At 46.6% G+C, this 23134-nt stretch overlaps 1 protein-coding gene across 1 annotated transcript in view; it reads right to left on the reverse strand.

Annotated features, from left to right (window-relative positions):
• LOC135084787 (unconventional myosin-Va) overlaps positions 1-23134 on the reverse strand; it is a 79812-nt gene that overhangs the window by 54009 nt on the left and 2669 nt on the right. Inside the window, exons 4-15 of the mRNA XM_063979524.1 lie at positions 22036-22118; positions 20536-20658; positions 17960-18090; positions 15533-15752; positions 14543-14650; positions 13831-13964; positions 12499-12600; positions 11698-11842; positions 10972-11108; positions 9407-9605; positions 6605-6825; positions 5311-5489 (exon numbers count right to left, since the gene is read on the reverse strand). Coding sequence (XP_063835594.1) covers positions 5311-5489; positions 6605-6825; positions 9407-9605; positions 10972-11108; positions 11698-11842; positions 12499-12600; positions 13831-13964; positions 14543-14650; positions 15533-15752; positions 17960-18090; positions 20536-20658; positions 22036-22118 — 1782 coding nt within the window. The remainder of the gene's footprint in view (positions 1-5310; positions 5490-6604; positions 6826-9406; positions 9606-10971; positions 11109-11697; positions 11843-12498; positions 12601-13830; positions 13965-14542; positions 14651-15532; positions 15753-17959; positions 18091-20535; positions 20659-22035; positions 22119-23134) is intronic.

Genomic DNA, 23134 nt, shown 5'->3' on the forward strand with positions numbered 1-23134 from the left:
GAGTCACTGTGACGCTGGAGTCACTGTGACACAAGTCACTGTGACGCTGGAGTCACTGTGACAATGGAGTCACTGTGACACTGGAGTCACTGTGACGCTGTGACATTGGAGTCACTGTGACGCTGGAGTCACTGTGACGCTGGAGTCACTGTGACACTGTTGTCACTGTGACGCTGGAGTCACTGTGACGCTGGAGTCACTGTGACACTGTTGTCACTGTGACGCTGTGACACTGTGACGCTGTGACACTGGAGTCACTGTGACGCTGTGACATTGGAGTCACTGTGACGCTGGAGTCACTGTGACACAAGTCACTGTGACGCTGGAGTCACTGTGACGCTGGAGTCACTGTGACACAAGTCACTGTGACGCTGGAGTCACTGTGACAATGGAGTCACTGTGACACTGGAGTCACTGTGACGCTGTGACATTGGAGTCACTGTGACGTTGGAGTCACTGTGACGCTGGAGTCACTGTGACGCTGGAGTCACTGTGACGCTGGAGTCACTGTGACGCTGGAGTCACTGTGACGCTGGAGTCACTGTGACGCTGGAGTCACTGTGACGCTGGAGTCACTGTGACGCTGGAGTCACTGTGACACTGGTCACTGTGACGCTGTGACACTGGAGTCACTGTGACACTAGTCACTGTGACGTTGGAGTCACTGTGACGCTGGAGTCACTGTGACAGCCGGGTCGAAGCGGAAGGCTTCCTTCGTGTCGTTGGGCTTGATGCAGCGCACGTAATGCGGCGTGGTGGCAGACAGGGTTGCCATGAGGCGGACAGCGAGGGAACGGCGAGCCCGCTGTCTGCTGGACTGTGACGCTGGAGTCACTGTGACGCTGGAGTCACTGTGACGCTGGAGTCACTGTGACACGAGTCACTGTGACGCTGGAGTCACTGTGACGCTGGAGTCACTGTGACGCTGGAGTCACTGTGACGCTGGAGTCACTGTGACGCTGTGACACTGTGACGCTGGAGTCACTGTGACGCTGGAGTCACTGTGACGCTGAGTCACTGTGACATTGACAATATGGTCACTGTGACACTATGACACTTATTACTGAGGCTGCTGTCACTGTGACACTTATTACTGAGGCTGCTGTCACTGTGACGCTGTTGTCACTGGGACAATGGTCACTGTGACGCTGTGACACTGGAGTCACTGTGACGCTGTGACACTTATTACTGAGGCTGTTGTCACTGTGACAATGGTCACTGTGACGCTTAAGTCACTGTGACACTGGTCACTGTGACACTTATTACTGAGGCTGCTGTCACTGTGACACTGGTCACTGTGACGCTGGAGACTGATACTAGTCACTGTGACGCTGGAGTCACTGTGACGCTGGAGTCACTGTGACACTGTTGTCTCACCTGAGCTGGTGCACCGCCCGCGCCGGGTCGAAGCGGAAGGCTTCCTTCGTGTCGTTGGGCTTGATGCAGCGCACGTAATGCGGCGTGGTGGCAGACAGGGTTGCCATGAGGCGGACAGCGAGGGAACGGCGAGCCCGCTGTCTGCTGGACTGTGACGCTGGAGTCACTGTGACGCCGGAGTCACTGTGACACTGTTGTCTCACCTGAGCTGGTGCACCGCCCGCGCCGGGTCGAAGCGGAAGGCTTCCTTCGTGTCGTTGGGCTTGATGCAGCGCACGTAATGCGGCGTGGTGGCAGACAGGGTTGCCATGAGGCGGACAGCGAGGGAACGGCGAGCCCGCTGTCTGCTGGACTGTGACGCTGGAGTCACTGTGACGCTGGAGTCACTGTGACACTGTTGTCTCACCTGAGCTGGTGCACCGCCCGCGCCGGGTCGAAGCGGAAGGCTTCCTTCGTGTCGTTGGGCTTGATGCAGCGCACGTAATGCGGCGTGGTGGCAGACAGGGTTGCCATGAGGCGGACAGCGAGGGAACGGCGAGCCCGCTGTCTGCTGGACTGTGACGCTGGAGTCACTGTGACGCTGGAGTCACTGTGACACTGTTGTCTCACCTGAGCTGGTGCACCGCCCGCGCCGGGTCGAAGCGGAAGGCTTCCTTCGTGTCGTTGGGCTTGATGCAGCGCACGTAATGCGGCGTGGTGGCAGACAGGGTTGCCATGAGGCGGACAGCGAGGGAACGGCGAGCCCGCTGTCTGCTGGACTGTGACGCTGGAGTCACTGTGACGCTGGAGTCACTGTGACACTGTTGTCTCACCTGAGCTGGTGCACCGCCCGCGCCGGGTCGAAGCGGAAGGCTTCCTTCGTGTCGTTGGGCTTGATGCAGCGCACGTAATGCGGCGTGGTGGCAGACAGGGTTGCCATGAGGCGGACAGCGAGGGAACGGCGAGCCCGCTGTCTGCTGGACTGTGACGCTGGAGTCACTGTGACGCTGGAGTCACTGTGACACTGTTGTCTCACCTGAGCTGGTGCACCGCCCGCGCCGGGTCGAAGCGGAAGGCTTCCTTCGTGTCGTTGGGCTTGATGCAGCGCACGTAATGCGGCGTGGTGGCAGACAGGGTTGCCATGAGGCGGACAGCGAGGGAACGGCGAGCCCGCTGTCTGCTGGACTGTGACGCTGGAGTCACTGTGACGCTGGAGTCACTGTGACACTGTTGTCTCACCTGAGCTGGTGCACCGCCCGCGCCGGGTCGAAGCGGAAGGCTTCCTTCGTGTCGTTGGGCTTGATGCAGCGCACGTAATGCGGCGTGGTGGCAGACAGGGTTGCCATGAGGCGGACAGCGAGGGAACGGCGAGCCCGCTGTCTGCTGGACTGTGACGCTGGAGTCACTGTGACGCTGGAGTCACTGTGACACTGTTGTCTCACCTGAGCTGGTGCACCGCCCGCGCCGGGTCGAAGCGGAAGGCTTCCTTCGTGTCGTTGGGCTTGATGCAGCGCACGTAATGCGGCGTGGTGGCAGACAGGGTTGCCATGAGGCGGACAGCGAGGGAACGGCGAGCCCGCTGTCTGCTGGACTGTGACGCTGGAGTCACTGTGACGCTGGAGTCACTGTGACGCTGGAGTCACTGTGACGCTGTGACAGTGGAGTCACTGTGACGCTGGAGTCACTGTGACGCTGGAGTCACTGTGACGCTGTGACACTTTAGTCACTGTGACGCTGTGACACTTTAGTCACTGTGACGCTGGAGTCACTGTGACACTGTGACACTTTAGTCACTGTGACGCTGTGACACTTTAGTCACTGTGACGCTGGAGTCACTGTGACACTGTGACACTTATTACTGAGGCTGTTGTCACTGTGACAATGGTCACTGTAACGCTTGAGTCACTGTGACGCTGGAGTCACTGTGACACTGTTGTCTCACCTGAGCTGGTGCACCGCCCGCGCCGGGTCGAAGCGGAAGGCTTCCTTCGTGTCGTTGGGCTTGATGCAGCGCACGTAATGCGGCGTGGTGGCAGACAGGGTTGCCATGAGGCGGACAGCGAGGGAACGGCGAGCCCGCTGTCTGCTGGACTGTGACGCTGGAGTCACTGTGACGCTGGAGTCACTGTGACACTGTTGTCTCACCTGAGCTGGTGCACCGCCCGCGCCGGGTCGAAGCGGAAGGCTTCCTTCGTGTCGTTGGGCTTGATGCAGCGCACGTAATGCGGCGTGGTGGCAGACAGGGTTGCCATGAGGCGGACAGCGAGGGAACGGCGAGCCCGCTGTCTGCTGGACTGTGACGCTGGAGTCACTGTGACGCTGGAGTCACTGTGACACTGTTGTCTCACCTGAGCTGGTGCACCGCCCGCGCCGGGTCGAAGCGGAAGGCTTCCTTCGTGTCGTTGGGCTTGATGCAGCGCACGTAATGCGGCGTGGTGGCAGACAGGGTTGCCATGAGGCGGACAGCGAGGGAACGGCGAGCCCGCTGTCTGCTGGACTGTGACGCTGGAGTCACTGTGACGCTGGAGTCACTGTGACACTGTTGTCTCACCTGAGCTGGTGCACCGCCCGCGCCGGGTCGAAGCGGAAGGCTTCCTTCGTGTCGTTGGGCTTGATGCAGCGCACGTAATGCGGCGTGGTGGCAGACAGGGTTGCCATGAGGCGGACAGCGAGGGAACGGCGAGCCCGCTGTCTGCTGGACTGTGACGCTGGAGTCACTGTGACGCTGGAGTCACTGTGACACTGTTGTCTCACCTGAGCTGGTGCACCGCCCGCGCCGGGTCGAAGCGGAAGGCTTCCTTCGTGTCGTTGGGCTTGATGCAGCGCACGTAATGCGGCGTGGTGGCAGACAGGGTTGCCATGAGGCGGACAGCGAGGGAACGGCGAGCCCGCTGTCTGCTGGACTGTGACGCTGGAGTCACTGTGGCGCTGGAGTCACTGTGACGCTGGAGTCACTGTGACGCTGGAGTCACTGTGACGCTGGAGTCACTGTGACACTGGAGTTACTATGACACTGTGACGGTGGAGTCACTGTGACACTGGAGTTACTATGACACTGTGACGGTGGAGTCACTGTGACACTGTGACATTGGAGTCACTGTGACGGTGGAGTCACTGTGACACTGTGACATTGGAGTCACTGTGACATTGGAGTTACTGTGACGCTGGAGTCACTGTGACGCTGGAGTCACTGTGACACTGGAGTCACTGTGACATTGGAGTCACTGTGACGCTGGAGTCACTTGACGCTGGAGTCACTGTGACGCTGGAGTCACTGTGACGCTGGAGTCACTGTGACGCTGGAGTCACTGTGACGCTGGAGTCACTGTGACACTGTTGTCTCACCTGAGCTGGTGCACCGCCCGCGCCGGGTCGAAGCGGAAGGCTTCCTTCGTGTCGTTGGGCTTGATGCAGCGCACGTAATGCGGCGTGGTGGCAGACAGGGTTGCCATGAGGCGGACAGCGAGGGAACGGCGAGCCCGCTGTCTGCTGGACTGTGACGCTGGAGTCACTGTGACGCTGGAGTCACTGTGACACTGTTGTCTCACCTGAGCTGGTGCACCGCCCGCGCCGGGTCGAAGCGGAAGGCTTCCTTCGTGTCGTTGGGCTTGATGCAGCGCACGTAATGCGGCGTGGTGGCAGACAGGGTTGCCATGAGGCGGACAGCGAGGGAACGGCGAGCCCGCTGTCTGCTGGACTGTGACGCTGGAGTCACTGTGACGCTGGAGTCACTGTGACACTGTTGTCTCACCTGAGCTGGTGCACCGCCCGCGCCGGGTCGAAGCGGAAGGCTTCCTTCGTGTCGTTGGGCTTGATGCAGCGCACGTAATGCGGCGTGGTGGCAGACAGGGTTGCCATGAGGCGGACAGCGAGGGAACGGCGAGCCCGCTGTCTGCTGGACTGTGACGCTGGAGTCACTGTGACGCTGGAGTCACTGTGACACTGTTGTCTCACCTGAGCTGGTGCACCGCCCGCGCCGGGTCGAAGCGGAAGGCTTCCTTCGTGTCGTTGGGCTTGATGCAGCGCACGTAATGCGGCGTGGTGGCAGACAGGGTTGCCATGAGGGCGGAGAGGGAAGCCCGAAACTGGGAGCCCACTGTCTGTTTGCCGCCGGACGCTCGGCGCGGCGGTTGCTGTGGAAAAACAGATATTTAAGTATGTTACTAGCTGACTTGGTGAACTTTGTATCGCCTATGTTTATCAGAAATAATGTAGGATTCTAATGGTGAAAGATTTTTTAAATCAGTTCAGTAGTTAGGCTCCTATTCAATACAAACACGAGACGCGACAGGGTATTGAAGATAGAACAGATATCAGTATGCGACGCGACGCTACGGTATTCTAGCTAGATCAGCGGTGAGAGCATCGCATAGCATCGTGTCGCGTCATGAGCGGCCACACTGTAGCAGTCTCCCCTAATTAGACCCCTTGATAAGACACTCTTCTATTACAGACAACACCCCTGAATTAGACTGCCCCTTCTCTTGTTAGATTACCTCCCATTTTAAGACTCCTCCCTCTTACAGACTTCCTCTTGACAAGTGTTCGCCTGTTTTGATAAGACTGCCCCCATTGGGCCATGTTAGTTACTGTATCTGACACGTACAGAATACGGCGCGCTGCTAGAGTGTCCTTAGATTTTAGAATAGATCAATCATATCGCTCTCGTAGCTGTCTTAAGACACTAGATTATTGACTATTCTTACCGTAAGACTGGGAGAAGGCGCGGGTGCATTCCTCTGACGTAGAGGCAGCGTAGCAGAAGCGACGGCGGCGTCCTGCTCCGGCGGCAAAACGGCTCGCAACAGGCGGCAGGACGCCGCTCGGACGCATAACTAAGGCTCACCGTATTTATAGCGTCTATGAGCCCTTACCAAACTACCCCCTAGCTGGTCAGATACCTCCCCCCCCCCTCCCCCTCTTAGTATTCCCCCCTAGCAATTAAAATTGCGTGTCAATATGCCGCTACATTGTCCTAGATTGTAGATTAGCGACGCGTCACGGCCTTAAGGCACTAAAGCCCGGTTTGTGAGCACGTAGAATTTTGTCCAATGACCCCAAGCTACCCATCCTTATCACTCGCGCGTAATTATATTGCTGTCGCGACTGTGCGACGGGCGCCCGCAGTGAGTGTGCGAGCGCGACAGCAACATAATTACGCGCAAGTGATAAGAATGGGTAGCTTGGGGTCATTGGACAAAATTCTACGTGCTCGCAGACCAGACTATAGATCATTGACTTTTCTTACCGTAAGACTGGGTGAAGGTGCGGGTGCGTTTCGACGACGTAGCGGCAGCGTGGCAGAAGCGACGGCGGCGTCCTGCTCCGGCGGCAAAACGGCTCGCAACAGGCGGCAGGACGCCGCTCGCACGCACTCCAACTGCTCCGCGGAGACTGTGTCGCGGTTCTTTTCTAGGAAACCGCCGGCTTGGTATTCTACGTTGTCGGCGAAGTGCTTGATTATGAAGGCTGGAACAAAACCATAGTTTACTAATTGCGGGTCCAATGACAGTTTAACTTTCCCCCGGGACAAACTTGACCTTCATTGGTTGGGTTTTTGTGGCGGTCAAGCTGTAGATCCTGGCTACACAGGAGTTGCAGTGGTGGGAACGAGAGGTGGGAATAGTCCCGTTAATTGCGGTACAAAGTTACGTAAATGTCCTACATCATCATCTCTTTCTATGAGCTGACGCCGAAATTATACTGCCCTGCTTATCGCACAACTTCCCCCTGTCAGACTACCCATATCAGATCCTACCTGCAGAAAACTGCCCCCAGATCAAGTCCTCCCTGCATCAGACCTTTCCTAAATCAAACTGCCTCCAACTAAAACCCTCCCTGAATTAGACTGTCCCTCCCTGGATAAGACTGCCCTTCAGATCAAACCCTCCCGAGGTGGAATTGTGTAAAGCAATCGTCATCATTTGACAGTTCATAACGTACGATTATTCTGTCAAACTCTTTGTTTAACTGACTTTATCGTACGTTACGAACTGTCAAATGATTACGATTGCTTTACACAATTCCACCTCTGAAAAAGACTGTCACTCCCGGAATCAGACTAGTTCTCTACGTATCACTGCCCCTCTGTATCACAATGCCCCCTCCCTGGATAAGATAATACTTCGGGTTCTGTGACTCACTGGACGTGCCGAACCTTGACTTCAACCTTCAACTAACCCTTAAGATAACCCTTCTTCCCAGGTTCAGTTCAGGGTTCATGGATCAGACTGCCCCTCCCCCTTGATAATTACCTCTCCCTGAATCAGATTGCACCCCAACTGGTTCAGATTTCCCCCCTTGATAAGAGAGAGACAATAAATTATGACTCACCAGACGCCCCGAATCTTGGCTTCAAGAAGTGCGGGTATTTAGCGCACTTGTCGTGCAGCTTGGCCGCGAAGCCGCCGTCGGAGCCCTGCGGCACTCGGCTCTCCTCGTCCAGGAGCGCTAGCACTCCCAGCCGGTCCTCGATCAGGTCTATGCACGGCCTTCATACCTAGTCTATGAAGTACCCCGTGAAATCTAATTTGTCCCCCCTTTTTACCCACCTCCTCTCTAGTTAGACTGCCTCTTTTAATAAGACTCCCTTCGTCAAAAAACTGCTCTCCCTAGATTAGAAATTTGTTCCCTCTTTTTATCCCCCCATCTAGTCAGACTGCCCCTGTGGTAAGGCTCCTGTTGCTCTCCCTAGGTTGGAAAATTGTCCCCCCTTTTTACCCCCCCATCTAGTCAAGCTGCCCTTCTTAGTAAGACCCGTCTTATTTATCTACTCCCCCACCCTTATCAGACTGTTCCCCTTTTGACAAGACTCTTACCCCCTCTTCTCAGACTGCTCCCATCTGGAGAAGGTTCCCTGGATCAAACTACCCCTTCCCCTTGATGACACCACCTCTTCCTGAATCAGATTGCACCCCATCTGGATCAGATTTTGATACAAATTATGACTTACCAGATGCCCCGAATCTTGGCTTCAAGAAGTGCGGGTATTTAGCACACTTGTCGTGCAGCTTGGCCGCGAAGCCGCCGTCGGAGCCCTGCGGCACTCGGCACTCCTCGTCCAGGAGCGCTAGCACTCTATGCACGGCGTACATACCTTGTCTATGAAGTACCACCCTAAAATCTAATATGTCCCCCCTTTTTACCCACCTCCTCTCTAGTCAAACTGTCCCTCTTGATAAAACCTCCTTCGTCTAAAACTGCTCCCCCTAGATTAGAAATTTGTCCCCCCTTTTAATCCCCCCTATCTACTCAGACTGCCCTTCTTGGTAAGACTCCTGTTGCTTCCCCTAGGTTAGAAATTTATCCCCCCATCAAGTCATTCCCCGTCTTTTTAATCTACTCCCCCACCCTTAACAGGCTGTCCCCCTTTGAGAAGACTCCTACCTCCTCTTTTCAAACTACCCCTCTGGGTCACACTACCCCCCTGGGTCACACTAACCCCTGGGTCAGACTAAGTACCCCCTTCTTATCAAACTTCCTAATACCCTATACTCACCAGATGCCCCGAATCTTGGCTTCAAGAAGTGCGGGTATTTAGCGCACTTGTCGTGCAGCTTGGCCGCGAAGCCGCCGTCGGAGCCCTGCGGCACTCGGCACTCCTCGTCCAGGAGCGCTAGCACTCCCAGCCTGTCCTCGATCAGGTCTATGCACGGCCTACATACCTTCTCTATAGGGACTCCCCTAATAATCTTATTTTCCCCTCTTTTTTATCACCCCCTCTAGTCAAACTGTCCCTCTTGATAAAACCCCCTTCGTCTAAAACTGCTCCCCTTGAGTTAGAAATTTGTCCCTCCTTTTTATCCCCCCCATCTAGTAAGGCTGCCCCTCTTAGTAAGACTCCTGTTGCTCCCCCTAAGTTGGAAATTTGTCCCCCCTTTTTACCCACTCTTTACAGACTGTTTACTCTCTGGGTCAAACTGCCTCCCTTGGGTCACACTACCTCCCTGGGTCACACTACCCCCCTAGGTCTACCCCCTTGGGTCTAACTACCCCCTGGGTCAGACTAAGTACCCCCTTCTTATCAAACTTCCTAATACCCTATACTCACCAGATGCCCCGAATCTTGGCTTCAAGAAGTGCGGGTATTTAGCGCACTTGTCGTGCAGCTTGGCCGCGAAGCCGCCGTCGGAGCCCTGCGGCACTCGGCACTCCTCGTCCAGGAGCGCTAGCACTCCCAGCCGGTCCTCGATCAGGTCTATGCATGGTTGGTTGTCGTAGAAGTCTATCATCTTCCAGGATATCTCCTCCTGTGGGAACATATTTTGATGTATAAGAGGAAATAGGCTAAAATATATTGGCATCGTATGCAAATTGCAGACTTGAGGAAGACTACGAGTAGTTCGATTCTGTCGTTCGTTTCAACTAACCAAAAGACGTCCATTACTAGACAAAGGCCTTCCCTAAGACTGTAAAACCCTGGTTTTCCGATATAAATAAATAAATAAATAAGAATTTCCACAACGGTCCTGCGCTGTCCGCATCTAGGCTTCCCGTGTCCTTCACAACATCTTTCGGTCCGTGGTCGCCACTCGAGAACTTTTCTACTCCAACGGCCATCAGTTCACCGAGTTGTAGCCCATTGCTAATTTTTGGCAATTTTTCAGACCACTCCCACTTTTTCGGTGGATATCGTGAAAGACCTCTCAAATCCTCCATTTGTCTCTAAATTAGAGTTCTTGCTTCTTCAGTGGAGACTAAATGACTTGATAATAAAATAATGCAATAATTGTGTCCTATCTGTGTACTTAATCGGCCAATGGAAATCATTAGGAGAGACCTATGTTCAGCAGTGGACGCCCTGAATAATTATGATGATGATAAAATAATAACCTCATTGTTGATTTCTAACAAGTCTCAACTTGATAATGATTATGCCCTATCTATCGTGTTATTCACGAAGACGCGCCCCACCAATTTTTGGTCTCGGTCGCGCGGGGTGCGGGGAGTGTGGTCCGAGCAATCCGTAAGGCATTACTGTAGTGTGCTTGTGCACTCATGGATGATTTAGCGTGTACGGATAACACTCAAACATTAGCGGACGCATGCTTAAATAAACTAGGACGAATGGTGGAGCGCGTCTTCGTGGATGTTACTATCTCTAAAGTCTGTTCGCCGAGAGTTGATAAATATTATGAAATGTCTTGCAATAGAGACTGTCGCATAATTATCGCAATCTGTATGGCGGGCGTCGTTTGTCACAACGCGCACTGAGTACCATGGTACGAGCCACGCAGCTGTCGTCAAGCGCCCCGGCCGGCGGGCGGCGGCGGCCACAGCGTGACCACTTTTAGTAGATTTCTACTTTTTTGGTAAAGAGGCAAAGAGAACGATGATTTAGTAGTGCGAATTCGTTTAGTAGATTTTGGTAGATAATTGGTATTTTTAGAACGTTCTTATAAATGGTAGTCCAAAATTAAATTGTAACCGAGCCGAAACTCCAGGCCAAAAAAAAGGCCAGGCCAAATAATCTACCAACTTTTTCATTATATCGACAAAAATAATTAGCGGGCCGCAATTTATAATGAGTTTAGAACCTCTGATATTTAAATTTTTTCATCAACTCTCGGCGAACAGACTTTATAGCCATCGAATCATCTCTCTAACGGGCCTCACCTTGATATACTCATCCTGCTCCAACTTAAACACGTGCGAGTTGAACTGCTGCTGCAGCTTCTCGTTGGCGTAGTTGATGCAGAACTGTTCGAAAGAGTTGATCTCAAACGTCTCGAAGCCGTAGATGTCCAGCACACCTGGAAATATACGGGGTTTACATCAGAGGCTGAGTGTGAGTTTACATGAAATGTCCTCAATAGAAAGCGCGTTAAAAAATGTATGAAAATGGTTCTTGAACGTTTCCGCTAGAGGCGCTGTACAATCCGTCATACAATTAGGCTGAGTTGCACCACCAAACTTTGACCGTAACTATAACGATAACCGGTGATTTTTGTATGGAGTTTGACAGATTTTTGACGTTTGTTACAGTCAAAATGAAATGGTGCAACCCAGCCTTAATGTCACTTTTTTACGCGGTCGACATCGAATCTTTTTGACGTAAACTCACACTCCCCGAGTTGGACTGTGGCATAAGTAGTTAGTTGTAGTCAGAAGAGAACGATTAAAAATTATTGCTGTATTAGGAGTGAGTTAATGCCAATAAACTTAATAAAACCTAACCAGTTTGCTCCAGGGCCCTTGGTTACCTAGGTACGCCACTGCGGACAAGATATTTCTTAACTTACCAATAAAGTGCTTTTTAGCGTGTCCGGTTACCACACCACCTCTTAGCTAGGGCATCCGTTGAAAGCATTCCTTTACAGGATTATAAACCATAACACTTACCAATAAAGTGCTTCTTAGCGTGTCCCGTATCGAGCGCCCTGTTGACCGCACAGACCACCCACGCGAACAGTTCTCCATATAGTCTCTTTGCTAGCGCGTCCCGTGAAAACATGGCGCGGGAAACATCCGTACGGGACACTATGACCTGTGGGAATAACGCTTTGTATCAGCCATCGTTGATATGAGTACTATAAAATAGTCAAAGCCAAATATTCCTTTATTTGCATGGACTGTTAAGAATAGTGCTTACAAATCGTCAAATATTAAAATAAAAAATAAGACTAATTAAAAAAAAACTTTAAAAGTTCACATGTCTCATAATCTTTTTGCCCTACCAGCGCTTCGAGATCGAGACCAACATTTGGCAAGTGTTTAGAAGAAGCGCCAGACTCAGTCAATAAGCTAATTATATAACTACGATTTGTTGATAAAAAAACTTAAATTATTATTATAGTAGCCAAAAAGTTGGTAACACAACCTTATTCCAATTTTAACAAAGACGTGTTGCGAACTCTTAGGCCCAGAACAGACGGTGAAACGCAACTGCAACGAAACTGCAACCGCTAGTTACTTTTGAGTTGCATCTAAGTTTCTGCCGTAGCATCCGTTGAGAGACCACACATGACGCGACCAGTTTGAAACTTTCAGTTTCAGTTTCATTCATCAAAATCATCAGAAAGTTGCAGTTTCGTTGCAGTTGCGTTTCACCGTCTGTTCTGGGCCTTATGGCTACTTTGGGTGTTACGAAATATTTGACTATACATGATTGTAATCATGACTTTAAATTTCAAAACAGCTTACCTCATGAGCAGAAGTGATGCGGCGATGTGTCAACCAGCGCCGTAGTTCCACGCTCGACACGCCCAGCAGTGAACATACCCTCGCCAGGTGCTTGTCGTTTGACTGTGGAGGATACACAAGATATTCATTAGGGGGCGTCCATTAATTACGTGAGACAATTTTGGCAATTTTTCAACCTCCCCGCACCCCTTGGTGAGATTTGGTGATATTTTTCTAGACCCCCTCCCCCTCCCCACAATCTCACGTTTTGCATTGTAAATGGGTAATATCTATGCTTCAATTAGGATTTAATATAAAAAAAAATGAATCTTTTATCATTATCATCTTAAAATAATATTAATTTTTTAATTTAAAATAACCCACTTTTCTCGCAATTTGACACTTTTTCTTGCTGAAAAAAAATAGGTACGTGATATTTGTCGAGACCCCCCCTCTCCCCCACGTGAGATTTAGTGAGGTTTTTCTTGACCCCCTCCCCCCCCCCCCCCCCCCCCCCTAAACGTCTTACGCAATTAATGGACGCCCCCTTATCACATCGGTTCAAGTCTCCACTGCAAAAGCTATTTGTAAATCTACTTTCAGACTTGAAATACATACAGGGTGTCCCAAAAACAGTGGATAACCTTGTAACTATCGATAAGTCTCACTATCTCTCTAATATAAAATTTTGACCAGGTAAAAATATCACGGTTTTAGAAAATTGACACCTGCGATTGCGATGCGAGATTACGAATTTTCCTTTTCTTCTTTTTCATTTTTTATTAATACTTTGGAACTATTTTGTTGAATTTCATGAGAAAAACTAATCACAGTGGTGATTTTCTAAAAATAACAATCTTTAAATCTGTATCATTTTTACTAAGCTCAAAATTTTGATATTATAGAGAACTTGAGGAGGCCTATCGATAGTTGTAAGGTTATCCATTGTTTTTGGGACACCCTGTATACTAACGAAATAAAATAATTTCTTATAGAGGGTGACTTTTAAATCGTTGACATCCTTTTATTAAAATAAGGCTCTACTCATGATACCTAGTACATTCCCCAAATATGAGACAAATTCAATGAGTTAAAATTTCAATATTTAAAATCTTGTACAGACGACAGCACATTAATTTTAATACTGTGGCATCTTGTTTCGATGTATTAAGTGTTAATTTGCACCAAAATGTACAGGCTGATGTGCTGTTGACTGTACAATAGTTTTAAACTCTTTTTAAGAGCACACTAATGCAAATAGGTAGCAAAAATAATGACAAAAAATCTCATTGGATTTGTCTCATTTTTGGGGAATGCACTACATATGTGTGCAGAATGTCACCCTGTACTTACACTGATATAAGCGCCGTCTTCACACTCCGTGTCGGGCGCGGCGTCCGGGTCGTGTTCGTAAAACTGAATGTTGCCCAAATGTAAAATGGCGGACAGGATCGTGAACATATCCTGCTGCTCTGATTCTGTCACTCCTGTAAGAAAAAACAGTAAAATTAAGGTAGCCTAAAAAAGCTAAAGACGCTGCGTCTGTGACGCTTAGTTCGAAAGGCTACCTTTAGTGGTTTTCTGAATATAAAGGATTTAGCACATTTATCAACCCGGAAAGGGATCGTAACCGTATCAACTCGAAGCGGTCAGTTTCTTTGTATGAAACTCCATACTGCAACGCACACTTATCCGCACCGCAACGTAAACGCCTCACTTCGCGACGAAAGGAGATATGGTGTTGATCCCTTTCCGGGTTGATAAGTGTGCTATGACCTTAAACACACTTTCCATTTATTCTAATTTACTTTCCAGCTGAAGTCTATTTTCACAGATTATTATATACCTACATAAGCCCTGACCAATTTTTTTCCTTTTAGGACCATGATAAATATTATTAAATATCCTATTGTCCTAATAAATTAAATAAAAAAAATAAAATCACAACTATTCAATATAGATTTTGTAAATGTTGCAATCGTAGTTAAAATAAAAATAATAATAAAAACATAACAACCGAATTTAAAACCTCCTCCTTTTTTAAGTCGGTTAAAAAATAGCTTACCTAAAGTAGTAAGAGCGTTTTTAGTCTCATTGAAGGCTCGGAGGTCGTCGACCCCGTCGATGTCAGGGCTGCCGCCTTGGTTTAAGTAGTGGAAGGAGTCTTGGTGATCTGTAACAACGGGAATACATTAGAAAAGGAGTTGTATTTGTTGGGAATAGACGCTATTTTGGAATAGCAGCCTGATGGACTGTCGACTATGTACTAGACAGGCACGGTAGCCCAACGGTGAAGTGGTCGGACTGGCCGACTCGTGATCCGGGGAACGCGGGTTCGAATCCCACCGCCGCTCGACTATTGTGGTGAGCCCACTCGTAACACAAGCTTATTTAGCTTACCACGAGGGGCTAACGGGACTATTAGTAATTTGTGCAATGCAAATTGCTAATAGTCTTATAAAAAAAAGGTTTTCTTTCTTTCTTTCTCCTTTTTTCTTTTTTTGCTGTAAAACAACAGATCTTGTTGAATCTTTTCACCTAGATTCAGGCCTAGCATTGAGAAAAAATAAGCTTTCTGTCAGTTTTTACACAAAGACGCAGTTGCGTTCCGTTTACGTTACAACATCGTTTGAACTAGCTGTCAAAGCGACACCGCGATACGAATTTGTGCAGTCCGCTGATTTTCGTTCGTCGTCCAGTTGCGTTGCAGTTGAAAATATTTTGAATGTTACCTAAATGCAGGTCGGGCATGCGGCAGTTTTGCAGGTGTCTGCTTTACTGGATCCTGCAGAGCTGTACGGCTAGCACGAAAAACTTTCGAGTTCAAATCGTTTGCGTACTCGAATCGCCATCAAAAGATTTAGTAAGAAAACTACAACTGCACCTGTGAACGTGTCGTAAAGTGAACTTAGTATGAGATGTGGTTGCACGAAACTTATTTTGAGAATCAAAATTGTCACGTTATCGTTTAATTCGAAGATCGAGTATCGAATTTTATCGAATACGCAAACGATTCGAAGACGAAAGTTGTTCATGCTAGAGGTAATTATCTTACCTAGTTGCAGGCCGGGCAAGCTAGCAGCCGCCGCGCAGAGCTGGTAGAACACGTGGTAGTTCCGCTCGCCGGAGCTCTGGTAGACAACACGCGACTTCTCCAGGAGATAAGTCCGCATACTGGCGCCGGATATCCGGTACGAGTTGTCGAAGTGGATCTCGATGAACTTGCCGAAGCGCGACGAGTTGTCGTTGCGGGTTGTTTTGGCGTTGCCTATCGCCTGGAACAACAAAAAAGTATTTAAGTATGTTTATATCCGTTTCTAGGACCCATAGTACAAGCTTTGCTTAGTTTGGGACTAGTAGCGTAGTGTAAAATGTCCAAGGAAATATTTTTTTTGATAAATTAATTAATAACTGGGAGAAAAGGCCTGTCATGGGTCGCGCGACCTGTCATTGGTCTATGATCGCGCCGGCGATTGCGATTTACCAGCGTTGGTGTGGTTGAAGCATTATAGTCCACTCAACAAAGCAGGTGTAGAGTGCGTGATCTGGTACCCAAGCAATTTCTTCAGAAATTGGTTCAGGATGCTTCTCTAAGCATCCAATTGAACCTCAGATCATAGAAAGAGAATAGATATGAAGTCGCGCGTAACTACAACGAGAACCAGTGTCCCCACATTTCCCCCACCACAGCTCCAACACACACATTCAACTGTGTAAAAACAAAGCGACTGAGAGTCTACGACAACATGTGCAACCGGCTTAAAAGTGCTGTGATTGGCCAGAAGGCGTGCCTTATGGCCAATCAATGGCCGCGTGACGTGACGCACACTTTGAAAAAAGCAATTAGAGAGAAGAAAGATAAAATGGAGTCGATAAGATATCGATACTTTAAATCCTGGGGGCAAGGCTCGAAATTGGTTTAAAAAATGCTTGTATGAAAACCTTTTTATTATTATACGTTATTATTATGTTCTTTAACGATTTTTGCATAAAGGAGTCAGTTCCATTTTGTATGGACGAAAAACTCAGAATCAATTATTGGGACTAAATGAAGTTACCTTATATTAATTTACCCCAACCAAAGCTCAATGTCGTTATCGATGAAGTATAGAAGTTATAGACTGACAAAGTTTGTATGAAAAGTCATGGGCTTAACCCATGACTTTTAGGTACTTGCGATTTTTACCAGTATTTACAATATTGGTAATATAATTATTATTTACTTTAATAATAATAACAGGATCACTGTAATTATTATTAACTACTATCGCGCATTAACTTTTTAATTATGGCGAAATTCGTACCGCCTATGTTTATCAAAAATAATGCCTATATTAAGCTTTCATCTAGCTCTTATAGTAATTACATAGTTGACAGTTACTAATCCCTTCTACTATTGTAATTGTTTTGGTAAAAACTTAAAAATCGCAAGCAACTCATGATTTTTTCATTCAAAATTAGAAAATAGAAAATAATAATTTACTTCTATTTATCGATAATAGGAAACCGTATTAGAACACGAGCCCTGCACTATGTTACGACCGGCACATGCGGCCGTACTGTGTATTTTCACGCGTCAGTGGATATCGGAAGAAATAAAATACATTGCGCAGTAGTTACGCATGACATAAAGTGGTTGCTAACTAAATCGTCAATGTACAACGTGTTTGAATTTTTATCACCACTAATTTCGATATCGCAGTAAATGTCACGGCACTGAATTCGTTCGTAAAAATATTTAGTTTTTTTTATTTATAAGCAAAATACCAATGGATTTGCAATACTTACATGTGGTAAATGACTTCATTGTTCCTGTAGTTCTTCGTTTCACTTATGTTATTGCACGTTACGACGCATTATCCAACAATATCGGAGAACATTTCCTCAGTACGACTGAATCGCGACTAACCTGGCGTCGCGGGCGATGTTCGTTTCTGGGCATATCGCGGAGACACGCGCCACGCCCCCGTTTCACATCTATTCCCTTCTATGATCTGAGAATTGAACCAAACCAAAACGGAGCGGGGACTTTTAGTAAGCATACTAAAAGTGCCGCCTTTAGGGGGGGGGGGGCGCCGAAGTGGGGGGAGGGGGTTAAAGTTCCCAATTTTGAGATTTTCGCTAATATCTTTTAAATGGTGCTTGATGCAGAAAAAATAACCTATGACGCGATGAAAGCCAAACATTTTCTAGATCTTTTGTCCTAAACACTTTTTTCAAATTCCTATCCATTTTCAAACTACACGTCGGGAAAAGTGAAAATTTTCTATTTTCAGGTAAAACTACCAAATGAGTGGACTACCTATATAGGGCGTCCACAAAAATGTTTTACGCCCCGTTTGCTATAGTGCGCCGCCAAGTTTGCTTGGGGCGATAACCTTTGCGTTTTGCTTGGGGGTTCTAATCCAGAGCCTGCTTGGGAATGTGATCGGGGTTTCCGAGTGTGGCTTGAAGAATGGTTGTAATAGCCGGTATAACTCACCTCCATGATAGGACTGGAAGCCAGCACCTTCCTCTCAACCTGCGTCTCGCTAGCATTTCCTCCAACCGCGGCAAAGTATCGCATCGCATATTTGGCCGATACCGTCTTGCCTGCGCCGGATTCGCCGCTCACTGTTGAAGATACAGGGTGTTAGTGATTATGACCTTTTGGGAGTCTATAAAGGGGGTTTTTATCTAAGCGTCTATCTACTCTATTTAAAAATTAGTGACCTGTCTGTCCAACCTATGCGAACATAGCAAGTAGTTTTTTTTCCAATTCATTCATTTTAATGTAGCCTAGTCATGGAACTCATGGACCCATTTTTTTTTATCCACAACGAGGAAGCTCTTGGCCTGTATCTCACCTAATGGTAAGTGACGATCAGGCCCACGAAGTTTGTCTAACCTTCCGCCAAACACCCTGTATATTGGAAAACCAAGATGGTGTCAATTGGACCTTGGTCCCCGAGAACAATACCCGCTCGGAAGGAAGCACTAACACCTTAGCCTCCTTATTGTGGTTGGTCCTTGGAATCCCACAATATTCATCATCATATCAGCCACAGGCCCCTCCCTCAATGATTTCATTACTGACTGGGTTAGTATTGGTAGCGGCATGGATCCAGCGCCTGCCGCCTTCCTGCTACCTTTATGAGGTCGTCTGTCCACCTTGTGGGTGGACAAAGACCTCCCCCAAGGATTGCTACAACGACCGGTCCCACGCTGCCGTCCGACCGTCGGTCCACCTAGCCACTGTTCACTCACCAATAATGCTCTGGTCCCGTCGCTCCCGCTCGAGCTTAGTGAAAGTCTCCTCCGACACCGCGAAGATGTGAGGGTCCAGGTCACCCATAGACTGACCGCGGTAAGCCATGATGGTTCACCATTGTAGCGACATCTATCAACTCGCCTCTACAAACTTGACCAACAGATAGCGCTTACACATAAGTTACTATGGCACACGCCACCGCGCCTACAATCCTGCATGGCGGTGTCGAAGTTTTTTACCCTGACAAGTATATTAGGAAAACCAAGATGGTGTAAATTGGACCTTGATCCTCGCTCGGAAGGAAGCACTAACACATTAGCCTCCTTATTGTGGTTGATTGAATTTTTTGAACAAAGTTCCTGATTGGTTGAACAAAGTTCCTGAAGACTATAAAAAACTACCCATTAATAAATTTAAAAGTATAGTTAAAGAACACTTACTAAAAAAAGCTTATTACACTACAAATGATTACCTTAATGATAAATTACCTTGGAAATAAGTCTCTCAGGCTCTCACAATGTACCTAATTAATTGTATAGATACATTAGTTGCCATCTCTTTCTATTATATTATGGTGCCTTGCTTTTCTGTCTGGAGTTTTCATACCTTGTCTACTAAATAGTTTTATATCTGGCACTTAGTCAGAAGGGTATCTTGGACTTGTCATGCTCACTAAAATGTCTTTGGGGTAGTGGCGTGTGAGGCGGGTCGCTACATTCCCTACAATATGGTCGAGTGAAGCGATGGCTGGTTCACACGTCATGTCTGTGAACAGGCGCTGCCTTCGGGGACTGGTCAAGACAAGATATACCTACCTTAAATTTTTTAACATAACAATTAACAATCAACTTAGACAGTGGCACGGCACTAAATATAAGTATATACAATTTATTTAAAACTACCACACGGTTTTGTTATGGTGCCTTGCTTTTCTCTCTAGAGTTTTCTTGCCTTGTCTCCTAAATAGTTTTATATCTGGCACTTAGCCAGAAGGATATCTTAGACTTGTCATGCTCACTAAAATGTCTCTGGGGTAGTGGCGTGTGAGGCGGGTCGTTACATTCCCTATAATATGGTCGAGTGAAGCGATGGCTGGTTCACACGTCATGTCTGTGAACAGGCGCTGCCTTCGGGGACTGGTCAAGGAAAGATATACCTGACATAAAATATATGCATCAAAACGCAACAATTAACCTAGAAATTAGCACGGCACTAAAGAAATATATTCAAAACTGCCACGCGGTCTCGTGCTAGATGGGCGTCTTAAAGGCCACCTTCTATCAACGGGAGCGCGTGGTAAGTAACTTGCTTCTGAATGTATGTAACTTCCTACTTTTTAATATTTTTAAACCGGCAGACAGTGGTGACTGAGTTTGTTGCGGCGCTTCTTCTCAGCACTTGCCAAATGTTTGTCTCGAAGCGCTGGTAGGGCAAAAAAAGAATGAGACATGTATAGGCTCCTTAAGAGCATTTGACGATTTGCAAGAACTAATTTAATTAGTCTAAACAAATAAAGATAATTTTGATTTTGATTTTTTGATTTTGATCCTTCGAATCCCACAATCTTCATCATCATTTCAGCCACAGGACGTCTACTGCTGACAGGCCTGCCCCAATGATTTCATTACTGACCGGTTGGTAGCGGCCTGCATCCAGCGCCTTCCTGCTACCTTTATGAGGTCATCGGTCCACCTTGTGGGTGGACAAAGACCTCTCCTCCAAGAATTGCCACAAGGACCTCCCACGCTGCTCGCATCCAAGTGCTTCCCGCTTCACCAGATCGTCGGTCCACCTAGCTGTCCACTCACCAATAATACTCTGGTCCCGTCGCTCCCGCTCGAGCTTAGTGAAAGCCTCCTCCGACACCGCGAAGATGTGAGGATCCAGGTCGCCCATCGACTGCCCGCGGTAAGCCATGATGGTTTCATCGCCTGAGCAATAAAAAAATATTAAAATTGTTACGTTGTCAGGTGAAAAAAGATGATAACAAGAGTGGATAATTCAAAAAAACTGTTCAATAACACACACTTAAAAAACAATTTGCAAAACATTGCATATAACCCAGAAAAAAATTATATTATGATACCGCGAGTCATTACGCCCCGGGATAACGCCATCTATGAATGAAAATTAGAACTAAGATTTCTTTTAACTTAGCCTAGCCACAAACTGCAAACTTCTTGTCGGCCGATAGTTGGGTCGGGCTGTTAATCAGTAAGGATATGTCATATGCATGAAAGTGCGCACATTACACCGATTTGGTATCGGCCGATTCTTCATACAAATTAGAATCGGACCAAACTATCAGCCAACTATAATCGTCGTCGTGTCGATGGTCTGCACCTAGGCTTAAACTAAACATTAACAAAAATGTTTTCTTAGAACAAAGATACGACAAATAATAATTTAGTTTGCGAACTAATTAAATTAACTTCAAGATTTCTATACAACATCCGTGATCCGGGAACACTATCTTAGATAGATCATCAATCAAACATACTGTGACGGTGACGTAGGTCATAAGGCTCTTTCAGCATTTAAACAGCTCTTGACTAGTGTGCCCAAGTATCCTATTATGTACAGTCAGCGTCAAATATTTCGTGAGTTGCCAAAAAAATTACAACACATCTTTGTTGCAATTGGAATAAGATTGTGTCGTCAACTTTTTGGCTGCTTTGGGTATCGCTAATTATTTGGCGCTGACTGTACCTACATTCACTGAAATCAGTGTTGGAATTCGCTCAATTCATTATTACTAGCTTCCAACAATACACTAACTAATAAAAGGAATCGGGCTACACCCACGAACCCTCGGTTCATTGAGCAGCGTGAATGCGATATCCTATCGGTATATCCGTTGAACTTTAATCTACTGGTGTAATCATTGTAGTAATGCAACGCTATATTTTAATTGGTATTAAAACTTTACTGTGGTAAACTAAATAATCTAAAAGATCTAAGGTAAATAAACTTCTCTACCAATTTTGCAGTCAAATTGAGAACCTCCTCTTTTTTGAAGTCGGTTAAAAATCTGTACCTACAGTAGTTAGTTTAAAAGTGTAAGTGGATATAGGTTTTGTCTTTGTTTTTTTTAGTCATAAATAAACGCTTTATATTTATTTATAGACTTTACATTTTGCAAGCGAGCTTACAGTTCGATCCATAGCAATCACATTTGCTTTTTTTATTCTAAAACTTATCTAGCTAGATACCTGCCTAAGGATATCTACCTCGTATAATTGAAAAAGATCCTGTAGGCTTTTCATTGACTGAAAACCAAAAAATCCTTTAAAAATTAATTAACTTACCGTAAATAGGTAAGTCATAGTAGGGGTTGATGGCGACGAGTACGATGCCGCAATACGTGTAGATTGCATTTCTGTCGCAAAATCTGAAAAAAAAAAACATTTTAATTAAAATATCTTAAAAAAATATTCTCCAAAAAAATGTTTTCCTTCAACTGCAATTTTTACTTTCCCAAAGCGTACGAGGAGGTTGCATTTTTAAGCATATATTTTTTTGGTTGACTGTACCGAGTACCTAACATATTGTGCAGATTAAAAACACTTTTTAAGAAACTCTTTTCTTTTATGTTAAAGACCAAACTTTTTAAAAAAATATGAAACCTTTACGCGTTCATTTTCTATTATTTGAACAAGTGCATACAACAATCATTTTGGGGCGAATTTGTAGAACAGCTGTGTGTTAATTTGGTCAAATATAATATAGTTTGCTTTAAGTAATGCGACTTAATAGACCATGCATTTACACGTGGCGAAAGTTCCCATCACTATTATTTATCCAAGCCTTAAATAATTAATTATATCGATCTAATAATTATGTATTATTAAATAAAAATACGGACAAATTACTAATATTACATTGCAATATAACAAATAATTAAGTTAGTACAAAATTTTATGAGATAACCAATTCACTCATGCATGAAACATTATGAGAATGTTGTTATGAGTCATACTCAATAAACACATTGTCGGCAAAATAAACAGGCAATTAGTGGATTAAAAACATTTCAATTTACAAAATATACCTACCTAACATTACGTGTTATTGTGTGGTTTGGAATTTTGGATATTATACAGAGTGAAACTTCTTTTTTCCTTAGCTTACTGTGTGTAGTTTCTTATCGCTAACATTATCCAATTATTACTACCTATATCTCATGCAAACTTTTGAAATATCTATCCTGTAACACAATTTTTTTGGCGAAAAGTAACCAATATCTTGTCTTTATCAGGTCCAACCTATCACTTAACTAAAATTGGTTCAGTTTAGGCTTTGAAAGGTGGCAATAGTTGCTTTCTTTTGGTAGCGTCAATTTAGCACGGCTAGAATAGGACTACCCACACTCTTTCCGTGGATATAAGAAGCGACTAAGGAACAAAA

The sequence above is a fragment of the Ostrinia nubilalis genome, chromosome 27 (assembly GCF_963855985.1).
Source record: "Ostrinia nubilalis chromosome 27, ilOstNubi1.1, whole genome shotgun sequence".
NCBI classification, from domain to species: Eukaryota; Metazoa; Arthropoda; class Insecta; order Lepidoptera; family Crambidae; genus Ostrinia; species Ostrinia nubilalis.